This window comes from Cavia porcellus, unplaced genomic scaffold (assembly GCF_034190915.1).
Source record: "Cavia porcellus strain 051 isolate PalLab524CR breed Dunkin Hartley unplaced genomic scaffold, mCavPor4.1 scaffold_2, whole genome shotgun sequence".
Taxonomy (NCBI): Eukaryota; Metazoa; Chordata; class Mammalia; order Rodentia; family Caviidae; genus Cavia; species Cavia porcellus.
Window position 1 is genome coordinate 66,934,004 of NW_026947485.1, and position 27,587 is coordinate 66,961,590.

At 36.4% G+C, this 27,587-nt stretch overlaps 1 protein-coding gene and 1 pseudogene across 4 annotated transcripts in view; one reads left to right on the forward strand and one right to left on the reverse strand.

Annotated features, from left to right (window-relative positions):
• Window positions 1-18,837, reverse strand: part of Cfap69 (cilia and flagella associated protein 69) — a 59,997-nt gene extending 41,160 nt beyond the window's left edge. For 3 of the 4 annotated variants that reach the window (XM_063243100.1, XM_023567311.2, XM_063243103.1), the window contains exons 1-6: window positions 18,571-18,837; window positions 11,588-11,647; window positions 9,042-9,107; window positions 6,604-6,713; window positions 4,212-4,288; window positions 1,081-1,179 (exon numbers count right to left, since the gene is read on the reverse strand). In XM_063243100.1, the coding sequence (XP_063099170.1) occupies window positions 1,081-1,179; window positions 4,212-4,288; window positions 6,604-6,713; window positions 9,042-9,107; window positions 11,588-11,647; window positions 18,571-18,690 (532 nt within the window). In that variant the 5' untranslated portion in view covers window positions 18,691-18,837. Of the gene's footprint in view, window positions 1-1,080; window positions 1,180-4,211; window positions 4,375-6,603; window positions 6,714-9,041; window positions 9,108-11,587; window positions 11,648-18,570 lie in introns of those variants that run through there. The other variant, XM_063243107.1, reaches the window with a different exon arrangement.
• Window positions 18,838-26,636: 7,799 nt separating this feature from the next.
• LOC100714418 (large ribosomal subunit protein uL15-like) lies at window positions 26,637-27,292 on the forward strand (annotated as a pseudogene).
• The last annotated feature ends 295 nt before the right edge of the window (window positions 27,293-27,587 follow it).

A 27,587-nucleotide genomic window follows, 5' to 3' on the forward strand; every position in this document is an offset into this window, starting at 1 on the left:
CTCAAACTTGCTGTCTCCACTCTCACAGCATTCTTGTCCTTTAGCTCTGCCTCTGCTATGCTCGCTTTATGTCAACAGATCTGTCAAAGATGGGTTACAGACTTTCAGACAGCAGATTAGCTTGATCTTTCCGTCCTCTTTTACAGACGCTTCTGCAGTCCCAGCCCCTCAGACCACTTCCTTCTTACATCAGACATCTCCCTCACAGGCCCTGAAGAGCTGACAGACTTCAGATGTTCTTCCTCCTTTTGAATCTCCCTTCATTCCAATTTCTTTGGGTCACTTTTTCCAAACCACAGTGTTGGCACTCTCTTTGATGTCATTCTCGGGCCCTTGCTGTTTCTATGCTTCATCTTCTGACAGAATCAACTACTGATTCATTTCTACTCCAAACCTGTATTTCTGGCTCCTGTCCTTTTCATATCCAATTTTTACTACCTACCAAACATTTCTTCCAGGTTAACTGATATTTCAGGTAGCACATTTAAAAATCTATTATTATATTATTAAATATATAATTTAAACTACTATTTATATTTTGTCTCCCTTCCTAGGTTAATTATAAATGAATGATACTCTACAAAGGTAAGAGGTCTTCAGCAACATTCTATTCTCACAGTGCCAATGCCTTCTGTCCTGATAGTACTCATTTCGGTGTGGTTCATTTTGCCACTATATATTAAGCTCCTTTAGTTGTAACATACAGAACTCTTTTCCCAAACATGATAGAGAACTGTACTAGTATTAGAAATTTGTTATCTAATTGGATGGGTGTTGATTAGTTTTTAAGTATGTGAGAAAAATAAATGTATTAGAAAATTTTAGTAACATAAATAACAATTGTTATAAGCTTATTTACATGTGAATTTATTATGTCATAAATATCTGGCAATAAAAATCTCATGGAAACCCCAAAAGTGAGAAAAGATATGTGTGTGTGTGTGTATGTATGCATATCTATATATATGTATATATGAAACCTTCAAAAAATATCCAAAACTTTTCAGCATGTTAGGGTTTGTGAGCCCTTTGTGTCCGTCCAGTTCAGAGAAGGGAGACAACACACCATCAAGACTTCACCTGGAATATGCTTCTTTGGTGGTTCTGCATGATAAAAGTTGACAATACACTTACAAATTTGTATCCTTAATTCAGAACTTGGTATTTTCATTAAGTCACCTGCCAGAGGGATAAATGAACGCTATGTAACAATACAGCTGTAAGATTCTTTGCAAAGTTAAAGCACAAAATATTACAATTATAAAAATAAGACATTCTCATGTGAGATTCAAGCTGGATCCCACGACAGGCAATTCACTGTGTGAACATCTGAGTATTTGTAGGCAAACGCAAGATTAAATCAAGTACAAGGGAAAGTGGTGCAATCAAGAGCCATGATAAACACCAGATGTAGAAAGCTGCTGCTGGCATAACATGCTATGCTGCTTTACAGTGAACTTTTCGTTAATAAGCAGAAAGAGCATGCTCTTGTGATAAAAATACAGTACATCCATAGGTCTGTAACACAGGTGTTCATTATCAAGTATGTATTGTACATAATTATACAAGTGTGTACTATACTTTTATACAACTTGCAATGAAAAAGGTTGATTTATATGAGTGTTATCACAAACGTGAGTAATGACATGTGCCAATTTTATGCTACATTTTAATTCTATGGTTCTACTTGTCTTATATACATGTGACTGGTTATTGACTGAAATGTAGTGTTGCAGTGCATGATTACATATGCAAACATACATCCATATATAACAACAACAACAACAATCTGGATTTATCCTTATACATTTGGTCCCTCATTGGAACAGAATGATGACTTATACCTCAAATGCTGCAATCAGACTAAGATGAAATTCTGGCTCTCCTATAGCTGTGTCTTAGCTCTCTTATCTATACAGTGCGTGTAACAATATAGCTACAGTAGATGTGAGGTCTGAGGATCAGATGAGTTAGTGTGATAAAAGGACTGAGAACGGTATCTAGCATAAATCTGGCATATCTAGTAAGCGCTACCTGTGTTAGCTACTATCTCCAAGACATAGGCTAGCCTTTTTCTTTTGAGTTGCCTAGTCAATAATTGGTTGCCATTTGTAATGCATCATACCCCAGCTAAAAATTCCAGGTGAGCTTGCCTCTTCATTTTGTTGGCAGACCAGAGAGCAAAAGTGTCCAGGAGTCTTTGTCCAACACATCATAGTTTTATGCTCAAGCTACAGGATGGGCTTGGAGAATAGGGAGGGTTCTTTTTCAGCCATATCTAAATACTGCTGAACTAGCCTGAGTTTGTACAATAATTTAAACTATATTAATGTACAGGGATAGTTCTCAAGGGACTCTGAAGATAATCTATCGTACTCTACAAGGGACCTGTGCTCTTGGGATGTGTGAGGACAACGGGAATCTGTAGTATTAGTGCTAGGATTAAACTCAGTCTGGGTGGATTCTCTGCGAACCAAAGACTGAGAAGGCTTTTCCCCATGATCTGAATTTTGGCCTAGGTCTTGTTAATACTTATGTCTGCAAGCAAACAGCAGAAAGGAAACAAGATGACAAGGAGACATGAGAAAAGCCTCCCCCTGGACTTAGAAGAATTTGTTTGCAAACGATGTTTAGAAAAGTAAAGGTTTACTTTTAGAAAAGTAAAGGTTATTCTCTCAATTTTACTTTTTGGACCCTTCTTTTGGAGTTAGAAAAACACTATTTAGGTTTTGAAAAACTTTAGGTAACAAGAACAATTAAACTGTTTGAACAAAACTAGCCAAAACATGCAAACTTTTGGGAAATTCTAGGTTTTTCATCTGCTTCTCCACTCTTTAAATTCCTATAAACTTAAATAATTTTCCACAGCTTTCTGTTTTATCATCTTTGGATAGAGTGCCAAGTTCTTCCTTGATACATTTCTGGACTCCTGCTCCTGAATTACAAATATTCATATATAATTTAGAAGAAAACATAACTTGCTAGTACATAGTAGAAGCTGGAAGTTATTAGTGGTGGTCATAAATAGCCTTCCTTCAATACTTCATTCTGTACACAACTATTTTAGTTTAAACTCATGCTTCCAAGAATAAAAACAGGGGCAAATGAGCAGTATTTATAATAAGCAAGTAATACAGGGAGCTCATAATGATATTGCCATCAAATAGTAATATGTTTTGTTGGTAGACAGTCATCAAGGAGAGTAGACTGACACTCAAGAAATGGCCATGTATGTATCCCACAAATACCTGCTAACAGTTTTGGAGGCAGTATTTTAAAATAAGGAGGATAACAGAAACATTTTATTCTTAAAATGCCAACAAATATTGCCAACAAATCTATATTTTTTACCTGTTAGTATTAACCATGTCCTTTTTTGGGTTGGCTTCTCTTTATAAAATTTCCACCAATGTTTAATGACACCTTCACCTACTCTCTATAAAACTATTGAGTGATCATCATTTAAAAGGTTTACTGGGTCAATCATGTATCTCTTGTTTTTCCTTTACAAATAAAGACCTACATTAGTAAGCACAACTTTGATGTAGAATTTATTTTGAGAACAAGCTATCAGGTCTCAGGGGCTTAAAAGTGTTTCATTGGCCTCATTTCTTAGGAAATTATTTTCTTTCTCTAGAAAATCAAGCAATAACAATATCAATAGATATCAATATCATTGGTATATAACAATATGATCATATTAAGCAGATAAAAATGCCTGTTCTTTATGATGTTTTTTATATTTTTGGTACCTGCATCTTTATGTGTATTTTAAAGTTTTTAATGTTTCATTTAATAATTTTTCATTTAAAATCTTAGATCGTTTAAAGAATGATAAAGTCCTTAATGATTCCAGCAATTCAACCCAAGGGTTCAAAGCTGAAGACATGTTTGTGGTTACTGAAAGAACAGGACATAAACTTTCTGAGCTAAAAAAGGTTCATGAATATTTAATTAACTTAACTAACATCAAGTCAAGTAAGCACAAGGACTACTCTGCTCATTTTTGCACTTCAGGAACATAGCAATCTTGTTAGTATCATAAAATATCTGGACAGAAATCAATACCAGAATTACAAAATCAGAGAAAAGCCTAGATATGGAGAGAGGATACTTTTAGTGAAACCTAGTGAAAAAAAAAAACATTTCCTTTTTGTTGACAGGGCCTGTCATATGTCACACCCTTATATTTTGAAAAGAACTTTACTTACCCAGAAGTGCAATTGAATTAGCGGTATCTTCAGCATAAGTTATTTCATCTGATACTTTTTTTTTCAAAAATGGCAAGCTTCAGTAAGAATAAAGAATGTTAGGGTAACTGTAAATGAAATTTTTGATTGAAGCATCATTTGTAAAGCAGGGAAAATTTTCTTTCTAAAGAATAAAATGAGGATGACATCTTATTCTTTAGCTGTGGGGAACTGATGACTTTAAAATAATTGTATTTGTATTTAACTGAATGAAAGAAAATAAAATTTTTTAATCAAGAGAAAGGGATATAAAAGGTATGAGCTTAAAAAAGTAATTTTGTGTCACTGTATGAATGAAAATCTTTATCTTCTTTCCATTTGAAGGCAAAGTAATAATGAATTATACCTTGTATAACTTATAATTGTATCAAAGTTAGGAAAACGTTAGATAGTCTGATATAAACCATAGGTTTAGGCTCACTTGTAAGTGGAAAACTGTTTATGGATTCTTCCTGAACTTTTTGAAACTCTAATTAATAGACCAATGCTTTACTCATTTTTAGGGTCAGGCCCTTTTCCTTATTAAATGGATTACTACTATTCACAAAAGAACAGGATGTTTGGGAGACAATAAGGAATTCAGTTAACAAATATTAATTATATTAAACTTGCATCTCACAGCTACTATAACCAAAGTTATTTGTAAATAGCTTATTTACCAATCATAAAAGGTCAAGCACATCAACCTGAGTTATGAAATTCCAAAGTACAGAAAAAAGTTATGTCTTAAATACAAATTATAAACTATTCTGGCATTTCATAAATCCAAAATTCGTATGTCATATATAGGACTTTTCACTCATGTTACCAAGTAGCTGAAAGATGGCATGGGAAACTATCATATGTGGTTGGTTGTAAAATATATGTTACTTTGAATTTAAAGATATTTTGAGGGCAAGTTGTAAAAAGGACCTTGTGTAAATGTATACACATTTCACAGGTTTATTTCTATCATTTGTTGGAATTATCATTTGGAATAAATAATCACTTGTTAGCCAATTGATGACTGGCTCTTTAAAACAACTCTAAAAGTTTTGCTTCTTGTCCCCAAACTTTTTGAATCATGTAAAGCATCAGAAGTATTTTCAACCAAGAAAGTTACGAAAAAAATAAGCATATACTTTCAATGTTATGAGAAAAAACATACTGGAAACTGAAAGGCTTGATTTCAATTCTTTCAGTTTTTTTTTTCTTTTAGCTAAGGTCTTGCTGGTTCAGGCTGGCCTCAAACTCATGAATTCCCCTGCCTCAGCCTCCTGAGTGCTGGAATTACAGGTGTGTGCCACCACACCTGGTGATTTTGTTTATTTTCAATGCTTTAATCTCTCAAAATGTTCTGAAAAGAGAACCAAGTAAGGAAGAAGTATAGAGAAATACAGGACACCATCAGAAATTAATAAAATGAGAAAAAAGTAAAATAATTACAAAATCAGGGAAGCTGAAGAGTACAGTTCAAAAGATTTGTCATACTATGTAATAAAACATTTACCAAAGGTTTTAGAGAAATGGCTCTGCACAGAGCTCCATAGGAGCACTGATATCAACAAATGCTTATGAACTTGGTATTCTGGGATTTGCATGGCCTTGAATTTGAAAGTGTTGTACATAATATAATCCCCTATTGATAAAAATAAAGATTTCCAGTTAGTTCCTTGAGAGCACTAGATCAATTATGTATTTTATTTTCCTTGGTTCTTATTAAGAAGTGAGGCATCAGGTAGTAGACATTCAATAAATTATTTTTGATTATTTTATTCAGACATCAAAACAATTAAAAGTGGTCACAGCATGTTAAATGGTATATCTTGGTTAGCCACTATGTGGCAGCAAAGATGCATTATATATGATTTAGTTTCTAGAGTGTAGAGTAGGTCAAGGATAACATATTAATTTGGTAATTTTTTTATATTTCTCTGTATCTTAAAATATCTACTTTATATTATATTCAAGTTTGTATTATCTTTTACTATCTCTATATTTTAAAATATATACCAAATTTAAGTGGTAGTATTTTCATTCAAAATTGGAAAATCAATAGGTTATCTCATGGTACCTAATATATATATATATATATTTTTTTTTTCCTAATATATTTTTGAGAGCCAAATTTTGTAAAGGTGGTTGCTTCTAAAAGTACTTCATTCCAAGAAAACATTTTATATACTTGTAGTTTAAACTCTTGCGTCTACCAGTATTATACTACTTAATAAAACTGATCATATTTGCCATCTGCTTCAATCAGAAATTGAAATTTTCTGAGTTCTGTATCACTCTGCTACACCACAATGCCTAATATTTTATAAACATAATAAAATATTATATGCTAATACAAAATAAAGTTAAAAACACTTACCTGCACAATTTTAAGATATCACATACAGATTCTGTAAACTGGTGCTGATTTTCAATTTTTCCTGCACACAGACTCAGAATTTTAAATATCTGTGCTAAATCCCTTAATGGCTTTAGTATTTTTAGTTAAGAAATATTATTAACTTTAATATTTCCATTATCACACTCTTTACAGCACTTCTTTTAAGAAAGTCTAGAGAACTGCATCTATTTTGTTAAATGTAGATACTGTTCTATTCTTATTTTGAAATCTGAAGAGAAAAACTTAGAACCATATTTTTAGTAATGAACATTTAATTTTCTTCTTCAAAACTTTTATTTAAAATTTTTCCCTCTCACAACTTTAGAATTAGGTTACTAACTACCATACTGTGTACTCAGTTGAGAATAAGTAACTATGAGCAATGAGTAAAAACACATTAAAATTAACAGTGATTGGCTCAGTAATGTCCTTTCTTCCCATCTGTACCAACAGCTCAAACTTTTCTTTTACTGCACTTTTTCGTTTTCTTTCTTTCTTCTTTTTTTCGTTTGTTTAGCCACCACACCCAGATTACTGCATTTCTTTATTAATATTTAACTCTGCATTTTTTTACATCCTGGGTTTACATTGGTTGGGATTTTATTTCATTTAAAACTAGTATAGAAAGCTAGTTACTCATTGCTAATGTACTCAGCTCTCCCATTTCTTCCTATGAAACGCCTAGAAAGGAGGTACAAATAACAGAATTCAACCAGGAGCTAGAAGTCATAACTGTGATAATGTCCTAGCTGTAAAAATGATCAGTTATATCTGTTTACGTGTCAATAGGGTTTTTAAACAGTTAAAAGGTGCATATACCTGAAGATCTAGAGGCTAGCACACCAGAAGGATTCAGCTCTATTAACTTCCTAGACAAGTGACCAAGATACTTCTTTAACTTCATCGGTGGTGTTTTACAGCTTCTAAAGCCAGATTAAAAGGCATGCAGAAATAGATCTATCTGACACCAAGGGGCTAACCTGAAGGAAAATGGTGGCAGTGTTGAGGTATCAGGTGAAGACAGGAAAATTCATTTGCTGGAGGATTTTCTTGGCTTCTGCCAATAGTGCTTACTATTCACAGGGGCCTAACGGACCCATGCATCAAAGCTAAAATAAAAGATTTTGATGAATCATATGGCACATTTCTCTGAATGAAAATGGTTTACAATGCCTTGCACTGGGACAAGTTAATATTAGACTGGTATTTTCCAGAGGAGGCCAGACAACTGTCAGCGATGGTTTGGGTCAGTTCTCTTCCAAGTGCAGTCTGTGATCACAGCCTGTTCTGAGATTCTATGTTCTTTATCTGTAACAAGGTGAATATAGAAAGGGACCGTGGACTTTGAAAAACTTTTATAGCAATCTAATATTCCTGTGACACTTGTATGTTATAACAGCATACACATGTAAATGGTTTAAAAGTCAGGCAACAACAAACTGGTTCTTATATAGAAAAAGGGTTTTGTTTTGTTTTGTTTTGTTGTACCTGGGATCAAACTCATGACCTCACCCTTGCCAGGCAGGTGCTTATGCCACTGAGCTAAATCCCCAGCCCCTATAGATAGAGTTTTAAAGGTTGGAGACATCCTGGTTTCACATTCTGATCAGGGTGGTATACTGTCAGGGCAATATATTTATATAATACTTTTAAGATTATCAAGCACTTGCATAACATTATCTCATTTAATTGTAATAACACCAAGAGGTACAATTATCCTTATTTTATAACAATAGGAAAAGTGATGGTTTATGAGAGGTACACTTGCCCATGTAAATTGTCAGAAACAAGATTTTAATTTATCCCTCCTAAATACATCTGTTTTCTGAATCTACAGTCATTGACACTACCCACAGAGAGTACAACGAAGAGAACAATGTTTTTTTTAAATATGCCCATGTCAATATCCTGATCTCAGGAGCCTGTGAATATGTCTTAGATGGCATAGGAACTTTTTAGATGCCATTAAATTAAGGCCCCTGAGATGGCAATTCCGTACTAGAGCTCCAGGTAGGCCCAGCCTGAGCACAAGGCTCCTTATAAGGCAAAGAGGAGGAAGGCACAAGAGGGTCAGAGAACAGAGAAGAGAGGATGAAGCAGAGGTGAGAGAGCGAAGCCCTGGCAGGAAAGGCCGAGCAGATGAGATCTGTGCAGGAAGCCTGGGGGAGGGGACGACAGGCAAAGAAATGGATTCCCCAGAGTCCGCAGCAGGACCCAGCCCTGCCGGCATGGCATGCCCGCCTTTAGCCCGATTCCAGACCTCTGACCTCCAGAACTGTAAGATAACAAATGTATACTCTTTCTGCCCACTAAATTTGTAATCATTTACTACAGCAGCCATAGGAAACTAAAACATTTGGAACAGAAATTCTCTCATTCCATGATAAGTGAAACAAATGTACATGCATAAAGGATACAAATCCATTCTGATAACACTGCACCAGTTTCTTGACAGATTTAAGTTGTTTTTCTTCTAAATCACCCTAGAATAAATGTTCTATTTAGTTCTTTTGCTCTATTAAATTTGCTGAAAGTATTAAAAATTTCTTCAATGTGAAAAGAAAGTAGAAACATTAAAATTATCAAGTTATTCTTAAAATACTATAAGCATTATAAAATGTTTCTTGAAACAGTGATGGTAAAAAAAAATTACCATTCAAATTTGGGAAACTAAAAATGTATTTTTTATTTTATTTTTTGTCTTTTTGAGATAGCCTTGCTATGCAGTTCAGGATGGCCTTGAAATCACTTTGTGGCCCAGGATGGCCTTGAACCGGTAGTAATCCTCCTGCCTCAGCTTACCAAGTGCTGGGAGGAAATTAACTCTCTTCAGAAACATTAGTAATACCTGACGTATGTTGTACATTTTTTGTATGCCACGGATCAAATAGACACTATATATAAGATCACTCAGTTTATCTTCAAAATAACTCTACTACCAGGATATTATTATCCCTCTTTCCAACAACAGGAAACTCACCTGAAAACACTCTATCTGTCCAAATATACAATGCTAAAAAGTGGTGATACTAGGAGTCAGTTTTGGTAAATTTGTATCTTTCACCTCTAAAATATGCCCAAGAATATTGTGGAAACCAAGCTCCATAGTTAATTAAAAACAAAAACAAAACAAGCCTCTTGACCAGGATGTGTTTTCAAGACCGAATCCTTTCTGTTCTTTTAAAGTGTCTAAAACCATTTGTGGAAAGGCTACATACTGTCTATACTTTTCCATCCTAGGCCTTATGTATCAACCGGAAGAAGCTCTCTGTAGTTGAGTTTTATTTTTCAAGGACATGGAGACATACTCACAATTTAAAAATCAATTTTCACAAAATTATACTCAGTAAAAAATAAACAAACCTTAGCAATTATGTTTATTTTTCTTCTATTTAAGAAACTAGAGACTAAAAGAAAACGATGACTAAATGTGCTCAGGACTCACTGTTTTCTGTTGATGGCTCATTTCCTATTTGTTAAGAATGTCAAATTTAGCCAATTTGCCTTTCCTGTGAGCCAGCAGTGGCCATGTAGGCCAGGAAGAGAAACAAGAAGCCAGTTTGCCTTTCCCATGTGCCAGCCACTATGCAGGCTGGGAGACAAGAAGAGCCCCCACTGTAAGCAACCAGCTTATGTGGAGGATCACAAGCTGAGCTGATAGCAACTGAGGTACAAAACAACTTACTTCTGGTATTGTTTGATTGACTTTGCAGGCCTAAGGCCAGTAGTCTGAGCATCTATTTAGAGAATAACAATATGCAATATAGCAAATATGTCGGATTTCCTTCTGTCTTGCTTTTGAAATCCAATATTGTTCTCACTGTTTTGTTTTGTTCCATTTTATTGTTTTGTTTTCTTCAGTTCTCTGTTTTGATTGGCTTTATTCTGTTCTGTTTTGTTTGATTTCATTATGTCTGATAGTATGGGCAGCAATTTTGAAGGTAACAAGAGGCATTATGGTAACCCTTGTTGATTTTCTATTATCCTGTTTTGAAATTCTGTATCACTTTCACTGTTTTGTTTTGTCTGGCTTTATTCTGTTTTGTTTGATTTTATTCTCTTAAAATTAAAAAAAAGAATATAAACTCTTTGGAAAAGACTACACATATCTTTATAGTTTTTGTTGGTTTTTAGGCATTTTGTCAATGCTTGGCCTCAGAAAGATATGGTGTGTGAACATGTAAGAATATATTTTTACTATCCTTTTTCTTGATGCCTGAGTTACAGTTTTGAGCCTGTCTCTGAAATTTTATTTTCAATTCTTTTTTTTTTTTTTGGCACTGGGGACTGAACTCATGACCTTGTGCTTGCCGGGCAGGTGCTTATGCTACTGAGCTAAATCCCCAACCTCCAAAATTTTATTTTCATTACATTCTATAAAGATGCCTGAGTTGTCAGTGTTTAGCTTGTGTCTGAAACAATTTTATTTCTATTACATTCTATAAAGAATTCTCTCAAATTATCTATATATATATGCGTGACTGTGTATGTACTGATTTTACATTACTAAATTTGTATTAGTAAATTATGAAATCCCTTTTCCTACCATCTCTCTCCTCCAATCCTATTTGGTAACTGAGGTTAAATGACCTTTTGCATATTCTTAGTAATTCCACTGCTTATAGTCACCATGGGTCTGTCCAACCACAAAAGCAACTCGTCTTTAAACCAGATAGTTAACTTATCTGGTTAAATATATTCATGTTAAATTTAAACAGTTCTTGAATTTAAGATATACATTATTTTGAGACCAGTTCGTGCTGGCTCATAAATGAAGCTCACAAAATTGAAACCAAAAAACTACAAGAACAACAACAACAAATTTCTAAAAAGAACATTGTTTAAATGTTTTCCACAAAAAAGAGAGAAATGAGACTTACACTTGGTAAATATATGTTACCATTCAAGGGAATAAAAGTTTAGAAGTGTATAGCAGAATAATTTGTTCTCAAAGCTTACTCACTTTATCATTTTCTTCAAGGAGTCTGATGATGTGATTAAGGTCCATAGGTTTGAAAACACCCTAAAAAATACAATTTTTAATATCCTAAATCATGAAAATTTAAGAAATCATATTGAACATACTATTTTTATGATATTTTTCCTTAGTGACTTAAAAATACCTACGCCAATAACATAGGGGAGAATAAAAAAGATGAGACCTTATAGGAAGGTGAATGAATTTTGGAAGAAAAAAAAACACCCTCCTGAATTCTAGTATAATCTTAATTTTCTTTTTTTTTTTTTTTTTTTTTTTTTTTTTGTCTTTTTCCTTTTTATTGGTACCAGGGATCGAACTCACGGCTGCCTGCTTGCAAGGCAGGTGCTCATGCCGCTGAGCTAAATCCCCAGCCCCTTAATTTTCAATTTAAGCAGCCCTAAAAGAACCAAGAAAGCATGTGGAATCATGGCATGCGTGTGCTGTGGAAAGTAAAATTAAAAGCATCGTGCACACGCTTGCATTAGACTGAGCTGGCCTGCGCAGGTATATGACACGGTAGCAGCATTCCTCGGTTCATCCACCGTAGAAAACAAGAACCTGAGAAGTCACATTTCACCTCTCAAGCATTTTGTGAGCCCATCCCGTGCCTGACTCAGTTCAATTCTCATCTGTTACTGAGTTGTGCTTGTTCACTGTCACAGTCCCAGCCTCTACTCTGGCACCCTGCAGCACTCTTCTATGGCTAAATAAAACTCAAATCTGAACACCATGCGGTGAACCATGCAGGGATTTCCTGCTTATGCTCCTTGGTGCCTTTGTTTTACTCCGAGCTGGTTGCAAGCCTCGTTCCCGTCCAGGTTAACTCCCACGGGGCCCTCAGGATGAGGCTCGGACTTGCTCTCCCAAAGGAATGAAAGGCGAAGGACGCCTTTCTTCTGCTCCTCAGGCCTTGAACGCACACGCAAACGGCTGTTCTGAAAGGCTCCACCTCTACAGACCTGTCCTCCCACTCCTCCCTGCCCTGAGTTTGCCTGGGTGCACGGACTTGGTTGTGGCACAGGTACTGTGAGCGGTTTAATAAGTGCTGATACCGTGCAGCCGGGAAGTCGTTTCACTGTACAACTGCTTGTGGATAAGTGGAAAAGGAAGCAGAAGGTGCTTCCTTCAGTTTAAGTATTTAGGATAATATAGAAATCTCTGAGTTTTTAAATGCAATCTTGGCTACATTTATAGGGAACATTAATACTTTGTTGAGTTGCATTTTCTCTTTAATTTGAATGTTATGTAGATACTGCTTAGTCCCAGTGTGGGACCTAAGCTGTCCAACTTCCTTTTTCTGATCCTTTCACACTTGCATCCACTTTTAAATGACTTGTAAAATATTTGACACTGAAAAAATCGTTATTATACGAAGTATATATACATCTATTTTATATATTTTCTAGTTTTGTCTAGATGCACAAATACATAATTTCACTTAGTGCTAACAGTACCACTGCATTTCCTATATTTTAAATCTACAGTATATCTATAATGTACACTTTACCATACTCCTGTGTAGGAATTATACTGCATAGGAAGTTCATAATTTCTTTGCCTTTTACAATTACAATCTCATATATTCTATCAAGAAATTTTCAGAAATTTCAGTTAAACAATTATAACTTTATTCAGGATAAGCATCAGAATGAGGTTACTTACTAAAATGATTTAAGAATAATAGAAAAGGACATGCTAAACATACGTCTATACTTGGTATTATAGTTTGTTATATATTACTGCTTAAAAGAATTTTGCCTATTATGAATTAGAGATTTAACAGGGCCTCCTCCCACAGCCTCAGTTGTCTTTTTTGGTTTTCTTTTTTTAATTAGTACATGTTTGCTGTACACAATGATTACATTCATTATGGGGAGCCCATACAGGTGCATAACACATGTTCATTCTTTTTTTATCACCCACCCCCCATCTCTCAGTGCCTTTCCCTTTTGCAAAAGATCTACTTTCCTGCTTCCTGTATGTTTTCTTTTCTTCTTTAGTTATACTTTGGGCTTCTCATATAAGAGAAACTATGCAGTAGTTAAGCTTGTGTGTTTGATTTATTATGCTTAACATTATTGTCTCAAGGTGCATCCATTTCCCTACAGATAACTCAAATGTATCCTTCTTTATGGCAGAGTAGGACTCTGTTGTGCATAATACCACATTTTCTTTAACAAATCATGTTGATATGTAGTTCAATTCCAGTTCCAGATTTTAGTTATTATGAGTTGTTCTGCTATAAACACTAGAATGCACGTGTCACTGTAATATGTCTTTAACTCTTTTGAGAAGTATCTAGAGGGAGAATAGCTGCATTGAATGGAACTTCTATTTTTATGGGTTTTTTTTTTTTTTTGTACTGGGAATCAAACTCGGGATCTTGTGCTTGCCAGACAGATAGTTTTAGGTTTTTGAGGAGTCATCATACTGACTGTACTAGTTTACAACTACCAACAATGCAGAAGTGTTCGTTTTTATCCACAGCCTTGCTAGTTTTTGTTATTATTTGATTTCTTGATGATGACCATTCTTTCTGGTGTAAGATGGAATCTAAGTGTTGTTTTAATTTGCATTTTGTAATAGCCAGAGGTAGTAAACATTTTTTCAAGTATTTATTGGTCACCTGTACTTCTTTCAGTTGCCACTGCTTTTTTATTGGGTCTTTATTTTGGTAGGTGTAATATTTTCAATTTTTATGCACCATAGATATTAGTTCTGTGTCTAAGGTGTAGCTGGCAAAAAAATCTTTTTTTCACCATTCTGTAGGCTTTTACTTCACTTTGTTGACTGCTTTGCTGTACAGAAGTTTTAAAATTTAATATAAATTCATTTGTTGATTTTTAATGTTATTTTTTATGCAATTAGGGTTACATTCAGAAAGTCCTTGCTTATGTCTGTTTTCAAGGATTTTATTTATCTTCCAGTATATTGTTTCTGTTTTAACATTTAGAACTTTGATACATTTTGATTTAAGCTTGACATATGGTGAGAGACACCATATTGGATTCAATCTTCCTCATGTCAGTAGCCAGTTTTCCCAGCACCATTTGCTAGAGGCTATTTTTACCCCAGCAGGTATTTCTGGCTTGTGTCAAAGATCAGGTAGCTGGCTGTGCCTGGAGTTGTTTCTGCCTTCTATTCTGTTTTATTGATTTGCATGTCTGTTTTTGTGCCAGTAGCATCAGTTGTCTTTTCTGTTTCCCATGTTCTCAGACCATACACACAGATACAGTGGGTTTTTATTTTAGGATCTTCTACAATATTAAATTTAAAAATTAGACAATTATATTGAAATGAAAAGTCAAGGTAAGATTTTCTTTTTAATATCTGCCTGTATTATCAGAACTCTCCAATAAACAGATAAAACTTTTGATAAGAAACAAGAAGTAGTGAAGATTAAAGCAACTTTCTTTTGGATTTATCTTGCATTATCATTTCATGTTGATTTCTGTGTTATATTTTGTATGACAAAAAATACATTCTTTCTCCCGTTGGAGATTTAGCTTAGCAGTATAATCACCTGCCTAGTAAGTGCAAGGTAATTGATCCCTGGTACAAAAGAAAAAGAAAAAGAATTTTTCTTCCTCATATCATGCTTTGTCTTTTTCTGTTTCTGCAAATGTTTATCAGCAGGTTCTGTTTCAGGAAATATTCTAGGTATGGGACTGCACATTTTCCTGATTCAAGTAGGTGTCAGTATGCAATGCAATACTAAAGAAAACCTTGTATGTTATACTGAAGATCTTACAAAACCACTGAATAGCTTGAGAGGACAAAAATATAAATGGACAATGGCCAGACGACTTAGGACAAAAGAACGCTGGCCTACACCTCTGCAGCAATCAGCATGGGAAGCCAAGTCACAACCTACACAGCAATTGGCTCAGAAAAGTCAATATTTAATATTTGTCGAATAACTGTCAGTTTCCCTCACCCTCTTCTTTTTTTTTTTTTTTTTTTTTGTTGTTGTATTCCCTGATTCCAACTCAGGATCAACCTGAGAAAGTCAAATAAACAACTTAAAGATTACAGTCAGAGCACAATAGGTCCTCTCTCCCACTATTATAATCTTCCTTACTAAGGGATGGTAAATGACATCTTTCCTACAATCTTTGAATGGTGTACGTTCTCATTTATCCATAAGATTTAACCAGCAGAATGTAATAATAAAAAGATCATTTTATCTGCTATGTGAATACTAAACTAAAGAGGACTGGACTGGAGGTAGGAAACCAGTCTGCAACTTGAATCTTGGCTAAGGCTTTGGTAATGGTATAGATGACAGAGTATGGGGTTAAAAAATCAAGCAGTTTGAATCAGCAGGACCTAATGAGTGACTGAATATAGTGGAAGACAAGAAGAAAGGCTAGAACAATCACCCAGCATGAGTGATCACATGAACGCTTTCACCATTTATGAAGACAGGCAATGCTGGAGGTTTGAGATGGAGTTGGAAATTAGTTAAATTTAGGGGCAGAAGTTTCTGAATCATGAGGTTAAAGTGATAACTGAAGATTCTGATGGTAAATAAGATTAACTTATTATAGTCGTCCATTTATTTTACAGATATTCATTAAGTACCTATATGTCAGGCATTGTTCTAAGTGTTTATGATATGGTAGTGAAAAACACAAAAGTACTTGCTTTCATAAAGACCTGGTGTGCTCTACAGCATGTTTGGGAGGGGGAATCCCAGACCCAAACCAACTATTTAAAACAGAAGTGAAGCATACATAAAAAATGTACAAAATAGCCTGTGTATTTTATGTACTGCCTTAGGCAACAGTTTTCAAGCCTATTTCTCAAACTACATAAACTCAATTTAGGATAATAAAAATGGTTGATTTTAGGTCTAAAATAAGGAAAACTACACAAAACAGCTATCAAAAACATAGGTATCCAAAGTGGCATTTCTATATTATGCAATCCCCAGCTGTCACTGTATAATTCTATATAATCCATTAGCTTTAGGGTCAAAATAATTTTAGGAATCCTATCCTCCAGGATAATGGGTGATATTACTATAGATAAACTATATATTTTCAATATACTGAATAGGTCACTGTGTAAGTTCTCTATTTTTTTTTTTTTTTTTTAGTCTTTTCAATGGACATCAGAATGATTAGTATATTCGCTGATTTAAGAGACAGTTGTTTTTGGCCACACAGCTAAGTGAGGGAGCTGGCATAAAGAACTAAAGTAGACTTCATCTTACTTTTAGCTACTGAGATAACTGTCTTTCAAGCACAGGCTGAGGACAGGTTGTTAAGGTGGATTTGTTTGAAAGCACAGCAAACATTTAGAATTCCAAAGGTCTTTCCTTAACTGACTAGAGGCAGAAGTTGAGAAAGTTATTATCATAACTACTACTAAGAACTCTAAAATCCATTCTGTGAGCAAAGGAACCAAGTAATTGTTAATTTCTTACTACCTTAGTGGCTTCAGTTGTAAAAGCAACCATAAACATACAAAAACAAAACAGAACAAAAAATAAGAAGGCTGAGTGATCACTGCATTTCTCCCAGTTCTAAATATTCCAATACCATTTCTTAGTTTCTTTAATTAGCAACTGCCTTTATTTTGTCTCAGTGTTTTAAAAAATGGAATTACTCTGAGTAGTAGAGGCAGGAAAATGAATGGGTAGTAATGAAAGAAGAGAAATTAAAAGGAAAAGAGAAATACATAGACATACACACCACAAATGTACTTCCTTTGTTGTACTTCTTACATTATCTACTATTTTTGCAACAGCCTGCTAAAAGTTTTTGTTTTTTCTCTTTAACCTGTGCTCACCCATTTTTTTCTTACATCTAGTAATGGAAAAATGAGAGCCAGTAGTTAGCAAACTTGACCTACTTCTCGGTTTTGCTTCGAGCAGAGGGCCACGGTGAACTGCTGGGCGTCCTTGTGACCTTCGGGGTGGACGGCTAGGTTTGCTCAAAGCTCTTCTCCCCACCTGGCTTGGAATATCTCCACAAGATGGATGAGATAAATTCCCCGGACACTTATTGGTCCTCATACAGCAGCACTGTTGCTCTGCAGGTTACTGTATAAATGTCTGACCGTCCTCAGAGAGCTGAACCCTATTCCCACAAAGCACTCCCCAATCAACAGGCCATTCCCAAGGAGCTCTCCAAGCCCGCAGGATGCGAACACAGGAGACGAGGTTCCTGACGCAGCCTGAGACTCATGAAGCCTCAACAGGAATCCCCAAAGTGTCCCTGCACTGCTAATGAAAGAATTCTTCCTTAGGAATCATGGTTTTAAGCGCAATCATGGCTCTCCCTGGGGACAAGTGGAACCCTAGCATGAAAAGAAGAAATTAGAGTTTCTAAATACCTTCAGGCTCAAGCAAGTGTTTGCAAGTAAAAGATTTCAACCCAATCAGAACTAGCTTTGTATTCATAACAGAAGCGAAAATAAAAGAAAACCCCAAGCCAAAATACAATGAAACAAACCAATTCTCTCTGCACCACCTTATAACAATTTTTAATTTTAAAAAACCTATCCCTAATTTCTAATTTTAACAGCATTTTACCTCATTCTGAGTGTAGGCTTCGTAGCAGCAAGTTTAAACAGGGGAGAATTTACCGCTATATCAAGATTATCACTTGAAAACAGAGATCTGCAGAGAAAGCCCAGGACAAACAAAGCCATCTGGCTGTCAAATAGAACTCCACTGAGAATAAGTCCTTCCCTCCCAGTTTCTTCATAGTTTCTTCATAGGCCTCTCCTATTCAATTTAGCGGGACGCTCGCTCCACCAGGATGGCGCGACAGGCGTCCCCAGACGGGCTGATGACGGCAACCAGCACCCCCTGGAAGCTCGGCTCCCAGAGGGTCGGCTCTGCGCCTGGAACCTGCGCGCCGCAGGCTCCCCGCGTCTCCACCAAGGTCCTCATTTCCACCTTTGCTATCTGGAGACCCAGGCTCCGCCCCCACAGCGCAGACCCCTGTCCTCACCTGCGTCTCTTCATCTTCAGTCACCACAGCAATCACGGGAATGTGGCGGGGGCTGCTAGACTTGCTCCTGCCGCGAGGGTCCTGGCCCTCGGCCGTCGCAGCGGCCTCCCCCGTAGGCATGGCAGACGGGGACTAAAGGCTGCACCAGATAGGCGAGAGGCCTCAGGGGTCTGGCTGCGGCCTTGGCCGCCACGAAACAGCCCGCATAGCGTCGTTGCAGCCCACCCAGCCCGGAGACGCGGGATCCCTTGCGGTTGCCAACACGCGCTGGCGTTGCTAGGGGCGGGAACGTGGGCGGGGCCTCGGCTCAGTGTACGGAATCCCGAAGAGTCAGACTACTTCAAAGCTCAGTCTGTTCCTCTACACTTGCAGGGCAGGTGAGGAGAAGGGGAAGGGTGATTTCTAGGTGTGCCAAAGGGACCCACGGCCAATGGAGACCTCAGTACAGATCAAGCTGCGGCCCCCTAGGCGCCGAGGGTGTTTCAGTCTTGATCATTTGCTTTGGGCCTTGCTTAAAGCGGGGCTTGAGGAGTGGAGGGGTGGCAAAGGATGGAATGTGATGCACTGAGGTGGGGATGGGTTGGGGAGCTGTGAAGGACAGATAGGGCTGAAACCCGAGTCTATCTCGCCCCAGATGTATGACCAAGCTTACTCAAATTCCTCATGTTTTTACCTCTTCTGTATCTTAGTGGTCCAGGTGCACCTTTCAACAAGGCATCCTATCCGTGAGCTTTGAGTCAGTTCATTGGCTCTAAGGCAAGTTAACCCTTTGAAACCTACTCTTCTCAACCGCGAGAATTGTTATAAGCAGTGACTGGAATCGTGTTTGTTAGGTGGTTCTTGGCACCTAACAAACACCCAGTATGGTCAGGACTATGATTATCTCTACTATTACTATTATCGTGTCCTGAATACAATGCAAGGGTCTAGATTTGAGTAACAAAGCTTCTGAAAATTAGTAAACATTAGTATAATTGCATAAATTCAAACACAATGGCCTTGGAACCTTTAAAACAGAACTTTTACCCTTTTAAATCATTTTATTTAAAAATTTTTTTGGGTAAACTTCAGTGATTCTTCAAGATTTAAATGTGTTTTGTGTTTTCCATGGAATGTAGACATAACAATTGGAATAATAAATAAATGTCACTTTGCTTCTCTTGGCTTTCCCCTCTCATTGGTCGAATGAATGAGTTGATCAGTGATTTCTGTTTCTCTCACCTCAGTCATCCAATGACATCTCTGGCCCTAAACAATGGAAGCACTTGATGTAATTTGTAGTCAAAGAAACCAGGGTTCTTCAAAGAAACTAGGAGCACTTCCAATCCGTATTTCCCGGCTGTATTCCTCTACTTTCCTCATTGTGGGCCTATGAAACTGCTCAGAGGTTGCCAAAGCTTATTGAAGTCTGTGAACACGTTTTGTCCTTATCCTACAGTATTTGTCCTTAGTGGTTTGCATGGTGACAGCCTTCCCCTCTTGAAACTCCTTTGCCCAAGTTTCACTTTCTCTTTGGTTTTGTCTTTACAGCCACTCTTTGGTAACTTTATAGCTGCTCTTAGGCTTGCACCCTGAGGCCAGCTCAGAAAGTCTAAGGTTGCTATTACTCAGGCATGTGCCAAGTGTTTTGTTCACATAACTTTAATTGTTGTTGAAAGGCCCAAGTATAGCAATCAAAAAAAGCCTGAAACCACTTGGGTAAACTCCATGAAGCCCTTTGAGAATGACATCCAAACCAACCAATATGGTGGTAGAGAGCTAAAAATTGGATCAGTTGCTTGTACTTTGTGTGGCTACGTTGACATCTCAGGATAAGAAAAGATAAAGACTGCAAAGGACATTTTAATATAAATATTTTCTGGAAAATATTTGGTATTTTCTGGAAATACCAAGTGACTGTTGTGTTTCAGCAATAAGCTGGAGCTGGTAAACACCCTTAAACTTCTGTGGTCCTGGAATAGAGTTTGACTCTATTCTTTGGACCTAATTCAAGACACTTTCCTGAAAAATGGACAATGGGATATTTTATATTCACTATGTACAGGCTTATACCTTTGGTCTGTCCTACATCAAAAATGGCGGTTCCCAATATTTAATTGGTGTTACTGAAGAATTTCCACTTAGAAACTTGACTTTTCCTTCTCAGTGAAATTCTTCATGGCTGGGTTTCCTTACCTATAATGTTAATAGACGATTTGTAAAAATAATCGTTTTTGCTCTAGGGCACATACTTTATTCATTGATAGGTGAATAGTGATGAGAACGGTAGTTCTAGAACATTCCACACTCAGTCACTTGGAGTGAATTACTTATACTTTTCTAAAGGTGCCAAGCTTTCTCTAGCATTACTTTTGAATTCTGTTGTACAATCACCCCTTCATATGCCTGAAGGACTCGCTTCATCCCCTCTTGTTACCAAAGGGTATTCAAGTCCCTTATACGACATAGCATATTTGCATATTACCTATGCACATTCAGCTTATAACCTATGCACATTCAGCATATATTACTTAAGTTATCTCTGGATTACTTTAATACCTAATATAGATAAATTATTAGATGGAGCTATTATTTAGGGACTAGTGACAAGATGAGAAGTATGTACATGGTCAGTACAGGCTCACTTTTTTTCTGAAGTTTTTTGCTTCAAATTGGTTAGATGCACTGCTATGGAACCTGATGGTGTAGAGATCAGACTGTACATGCCAATCTTCATATCGTGTCTTAGTTATTTTTCTTGCTGCTGAGACAAACTACTGGACACCCACCATTAAACAAGAAAAGATTTATTTGGCTCACAGTTTGTAGAGGTTTCAGTTCATAGTCAGTTGGCTCCAAGGCAGGGCAGCATAGCAGAGGGCCACTGCAGAGGAGAAATAGTCCATGGCAGGCAGAAGACAGAAAAGCAGTAAAGTAGCCAGCAGCGAGTGACAAGCAGTGACCCTCTTTCTGTCCCTTATATCCTGTCCAGGTTACCCACTTTTAGGTGGGCAGCAGTCACAACCAGGTTGAAGCATGTTTAATCCTAGCTCTGCATCATGAATCACTTCCAGCACCAAATCCTTGATCCCAGCATCGCAAACCCTAGATCCAGTCACTTCTGAGAAGTCCCAGCTATGACCAGATAAGGTTTTGGGGGGACAGCTAGATACAAGACATAACAGATGGCTAACTATGAAACTCAGCTTATCTGACCTTTTATAGAAAACTTTATCCATTCTATTAGGTGCCACGTTACGTGACATTCTTTTTTTTTTTTTTTTGTACTTGCTACATATTTAATGATATTTATTTATTTATTTATTTTCTTTTTGAGGCAGTCTTTTTTTTTTTTTTTTTTGGTACTAGGGATCGAACTCATGACCTCACGCTTGCCAGGCAGCCACTTATGCCACTGAGCTAAATCCCCAGCCAATATTTATTGATTTTTGGTACACCAACACTTTTCTACTATTCAGATTCTTAAAAGCAAGGACAGTCATTCATATTCATATTCCAAGCCTGTAACATAATACCAGAGCTGTGGTTTTCAAACTTAAATGCAAGAGAATCACTTGGAATGTTAGTTAAAAAGACTCCTGAGCCCCATCCTCGGACTGACGGCTTCAGTAATTCGGGGTGAGGACCGAGAGTTTGCATTTTTAACAAGATCCTGGATGATATTGATGCCACTTGTCCGGAAATCATACTCTGGGAACTCTTGGTCTGGCATGAAATAAATATTCATTAAATATTTCAAAGATTATAAATTTCTATTTGAGTTAAAACCAAGTTAAAGCATTTCAGAGGTTACCTAGAGTAACATAAACACTTGAGGATCTTGCAAATCAGAATGTGGATGCTGGTGTAACTTCCTGCTTCAGCACTGCCTAGCTGTACACAACTTCTGGCTTTCCTGAGCTGCACAGAGTGAATTGTCTTGCGCTGCCTGTAAAATATATAATATACTTAATGTGTATCAGTAACCAAACTTCTTTTGTTTTTTTAATGTGTAAATATACAAACGCAGGTAGCCCATAGGCTGGACTTGCCTGACCTGGAGATTGTGAGAAATGCAGAATTTCAGCCCTCACAATGTACTGTAATCAGAATTTCCATTTTAAGAATATAACACAAAGTGATCAATCATATCTGAGAAGCACTTCTCTCATATGTGTCTTCATTTATTGTTTTGAAGTAATTTTAATAGTCTCCATAAAACTTGCTGTAATTATTGCATTTGTGAATTTTCCATATTCTTTGTTCCCTTAGTTATGATAAGGTTGGGTTTATTTATTCTTCTTTTTTAGTTCACCAAAAGTAGGCTTTTAAAAACTTTCCCAGGTTAAAGCGTGAATGTTTATTTAATTTTAATCATTTTTCATTGGTTCATTGATTATGACACCAAAACATACAAGAATGAAAGGGCAAACTGACAATGTTTTTAGGAAAAAGCTCTTTTTATTTTACTGGCCCACCTTAGTACCATAGTGGTAGCATTCATTACAGGGAATTTGTACCTGTACATGGTATATCTGCTGTTCCCTTTTTCCCCATTCCTCTTACCTCCGGTCAACCTCTCTTCTCCGTATTTACAAAAGCTTTGTTTCCATTTCCCCCTCTTTTTCCTTGTCCCTTCTTTCCTTCCCTCCCTCCTGTCTCCATTGTTCCCCTTCTCTTTTGAACATTTTCTTCCCGTTTCCCAATATCTACTGTACGTTTTCATCCTTATTTACATTTTTGGTTTCTCACAAGGGACAAATCAAGTGATATTTACACACTTGTCCAATTTATTTCACTTATAAGTATGGCTTCAAGGTGCTTCCATTTAATTAGACATGTCTCAAATCTATCCTTTATGACAGAGTAGTACTTCATTACATAAAAAACACTTTATCTTCTCTATTCATTCATTGGTTGATGGGCATTTAGGCTGTTTCCAAGATTTGGCTATTACAAGCTGTGCTGCTATAAACACGGGCGTGCATATATTGCCAAGGTATGATGCTTTTAATTCTTTTAGGAGATCCCAAGAAGGGTATTAGCTGTGTCAAACTGAACCTCTACTTTTAGTTTTTTGAGGAATCTCTACACTGATTTCCACAGTAGTTGTACCAGTCTACATGCCCAACAGTAGAGAAGGGTTCCTTTTCCCCCACAGCCTCTCCAGCATTCATTATTGACGTATTTCTTGATAAAAGCCACTCTTTCTGGAGATGGAATCTCACTGTTGTTTCAATTTGCATCTCTTGAATGACCAGTGATGCTGGACATTTTTCATATACTTATTTGTCATTTCTGCCTGTTTATCTGAGAAGTGTCTATGCATTTCAGATGCCCATTTTTGGATCAGACCTTTACATTTGGGGGGGTCTGATATATTTTATTTCTTTATATATTTTAGATATTAGGCATTTGCTTGATGAATTACTGCTAAAATTTTTTTTACTATTCTGTGGGTTGTTTCTTCACTCAGTTGATGGTTGCTTTTTCTGTGAAAAAGCTTCTTAATAAGATGAGACTCAGTTGCTGATTCACTGTGATCCTTCCTGTGTGACTGGAGTTTTGTTCACAAAACTGAGTTTGGAAAATAAAGCCTTTGTCTATACCAGTGTCTCCAAGAATTCTACCTGTTCTCTCTAGCAGATTAGATATTCCTGTTTTAATATTTAGATCTTTGATTCACTTCAATTTTAGTTTAGTGTATGACCAGAGATATGGGTCATTTTAATCTTTAGCTTATGAAAAGCCAGTTTCTCCAGCACTATGTAAAAAAGAGGTCAACTTTCTTCCAGTGAAGGGGTTCTCCTCTTCTGTCAAAGATAGGGTGGTTGAGTATGTCTACACATCTAATCTGTTCCACTGAATCTTGGGTCTGCGTTTTTGCCAGTATCATGCTAGTTTTGTGTGTGTGTTTCAGGAATTGAAATCAGGACCTCACACTTGTCAAGCAGGCACTATGCCAGCAAGCTATATCCCTGGCCCTCATGTTATTTTTATCATAGTAGCTTTGTAGCATAATTTCAGGACAGGGATTGTGATACCACTTGCCTTGCTTTTGTTGCCCAGAATTGGTTTTGCTATTCCAGGTTTCTTCTGGTTCCTAATGAATTTTAAGTTTCTTTTCTCTAATTCTGTGAGATATGCTACTGGAATTTTGATCGGAATTGCCTTAAATCTGTTGAACAACTTTGGTCGTAGGGCCATTTTCTCTATAAAGGTTCTTCCTACCTAAGAACAAGGGATATCTTTCCATTATTCGATATCCTCATCAATCTTCTTTTTCAGAATACTATGGTTTTTAATATAGATGTATATTACTTCCTTTATTAGATTGATTCCTAGGTATTTCATATTTTTGGATGCTATTGTGAAAGGTATAGTTTCTCTGATTTCACCCTCAGTGAATTTGTTATTCATGTACAGAAATGTTATTGATTTTTGAGTGTTGACTTTGTATCTATACTTCTAGACTTCAGCTATAAAACTGAATTTGGTTATTAAATATAAACATCTTTTGGTCTTCTGTGTATCATGTGATCTATAGATAATGATAGTGTAAATTCTTCCTTTCCTGTCCTTAATCCTTCTTTCTCTTGTCAAATTGTTCTGGCTAAAGTTTCCAGAACTATATTGAATAAGAGTGGTGACAGTTGAGATCCTCGTTTCTGATTTTGAGTGAAAGCTTTCAGTTTTTGTTCACTTAGTATGGTGATGGCTGTTGGTTTGTTATAGGTGGCTTTTATCAGATTGAGATAAAGAACATGTATTATAATTTTTGGAGGATTTTTCTCATGAATGGGTGTTGGGTATTGTCATATGCTTTTCCTGCATTTATAGAGATGATCACATGTTTTTTGTCCTTGGCTCTGTTGATATGCATTATATTTATTGATTTATTGTATATATGGAACCATCTTTGCATTCCTGGCATGAATCCTACCCAGTCAAGGTATATAATTTTCTCGATAATTTGCTGCAACTATGTTCATCAGGGTGATTCGTCTGTAGTACTCTTTCTGAGTTGGATCCTTGTCTGGTTTTGGCATCAGAGTAATGCTTGTGTCCAGGAATTTAGGAATATTGCTTCATTTTCAATTTCATTAAAAACTTACAAAAATAGCAACATTACCTGTTCTTCAAATGTCTTGTAGAATTCAGAGCCTGATTTTTCTTTGCTAAGTTTTCAATTATGTTCAATTTCATTGACTGAACTGAGTTTAGATTTTTTATATCTTCTTGATGCAGCTTTGTTAATATATGTGTATCTAGAAACCTGTGCATTTCTTCAGAATTTCCTATCTTACTAGAATATAATTTCTCAAAGTGGATATAGATGATCTTCTGGGTTTCTGCAGGATCTGTTAGAACTTTACCCTTTTCATTCCTAATTGCATGGATTTGAGTCTTTTCTTATCTTTTATTTTTTATAAAATCGATGATGGGTTTGTTGATTTTGTTCATTCTTTCAAATAATAAACTTTTTAATTCACTGATTCTTTGTACTGTCTCTTTTTCTTTAACTTTCATTTGTAATGATCTTCGGACCATTATTTCTGATCTTAATAACTTCCTCCCTTATACCAGCTTTGGACTTGACTTGCTCTTCTTTTGCTACAAATTCAAAGTTTAACAATAGTTTGTTCTTTTGAGTTCATTCTGTTTTTCTGATATGGGTATTCACCACTATAAATTTCCATTGTAGAACTGCTTTCATGACATTAGTTCTGATATATTGTATTAACGTTTAATTGTTGAAACTGTTAGATTTCTTTAATTTGATTTGTGACCCATTGTTTGCCAGGGGGTAGTATTTAATTGCCATGTGTTTATGAAGTTCCTGTGGTTTCTTTTGCCATTGATTTTCAATTCCATTGCATTATGGAATATGCATGGGATAATTTCTGATAATATGCATGAGATAATGTAAATTCCATCTCATTTACCTAAGCATGTTCTACAAGCTAGTATGTGGACTATTTTAGAGAATGCTCTATAAGCACCTGAGAAGACTGTGTATTCTTTTTGTGTTGTGGGACATTCTGTAGACATCTACTAAGTCCATTAGTTCAAAAGTTTGATTTAGGTCTGGTATTTAATTCTTGACTTTTTTGTCTAGTTTTTCTATTTGTGAGGTGTTTGAGGTCCAGCATTACAATTATATTAGTGCTTATTTGATTTTTTTAAAAAAATCTTTTGAGTTTCCTTTGTCTCGGCTGCTGACATGCCATCCAGACTAAGGAAGATTGGGAAACTTCAGGGCCATGTGAGCCCCTGCCATGACCCCATCAGCAAGCACAGGAAGCACCCTGGAGGCCAGGGTAATGCTATAGGCTGCAACACCACAGGATCAACTTCAACAAATACCACCCAGTTTACTCTGGGAAGGCTGGTATGAGACATTACCACTTAAAAGAGAAACCAGAGCTTCTGCCCAACTGTCAACCTTGATAAATTGTGGACATTGGTCAGTGAGCAGACATAAGTAAATGCTGCCAAAAACCATACTGGAGTAGCTCCCATCACTGATGTAGTGTGATTGGGCTACTACAAAGTTCTTGGGAAGGGAAAGCTCCCAAAGCAGCCTGTCATCATGAAGGCCAAATTCTTCAGCAGAAGAACTGAGAAGATTAAGTGTTGGTGGTGGAGGGCTATGTTCTGGGAGCTTGAAGCTTAAAATGCTAACACATGGTTTTTTTTAAAAAAAAAATCTTTTGAGACAGTGTTTCACTAGCAGTTGAGGTTGGCCTTGAACTTGCAGAGATCCTCTTGCATCAACCTATTGAATTTCTGGAATATCTCACGTTCTGAGATTATAGGGCAAGCCTTTTAGTTGGATTTTTATGTCTGTTAATAATTACTTTTTATAGTTGGGTGCACTGGTATTTGGTACATATGTATTTATGATTATCTCTTCTTCTTGGGTTGTTTTGTTTACAAGGATGTGCTGACTTTCTTTGTCTCTCATAAGCAATTTTGGCTTGAAGTCCATTTTGTCTGCAAATTGAACAGCTACCCATTGCTTTCTTCCAGGTTCC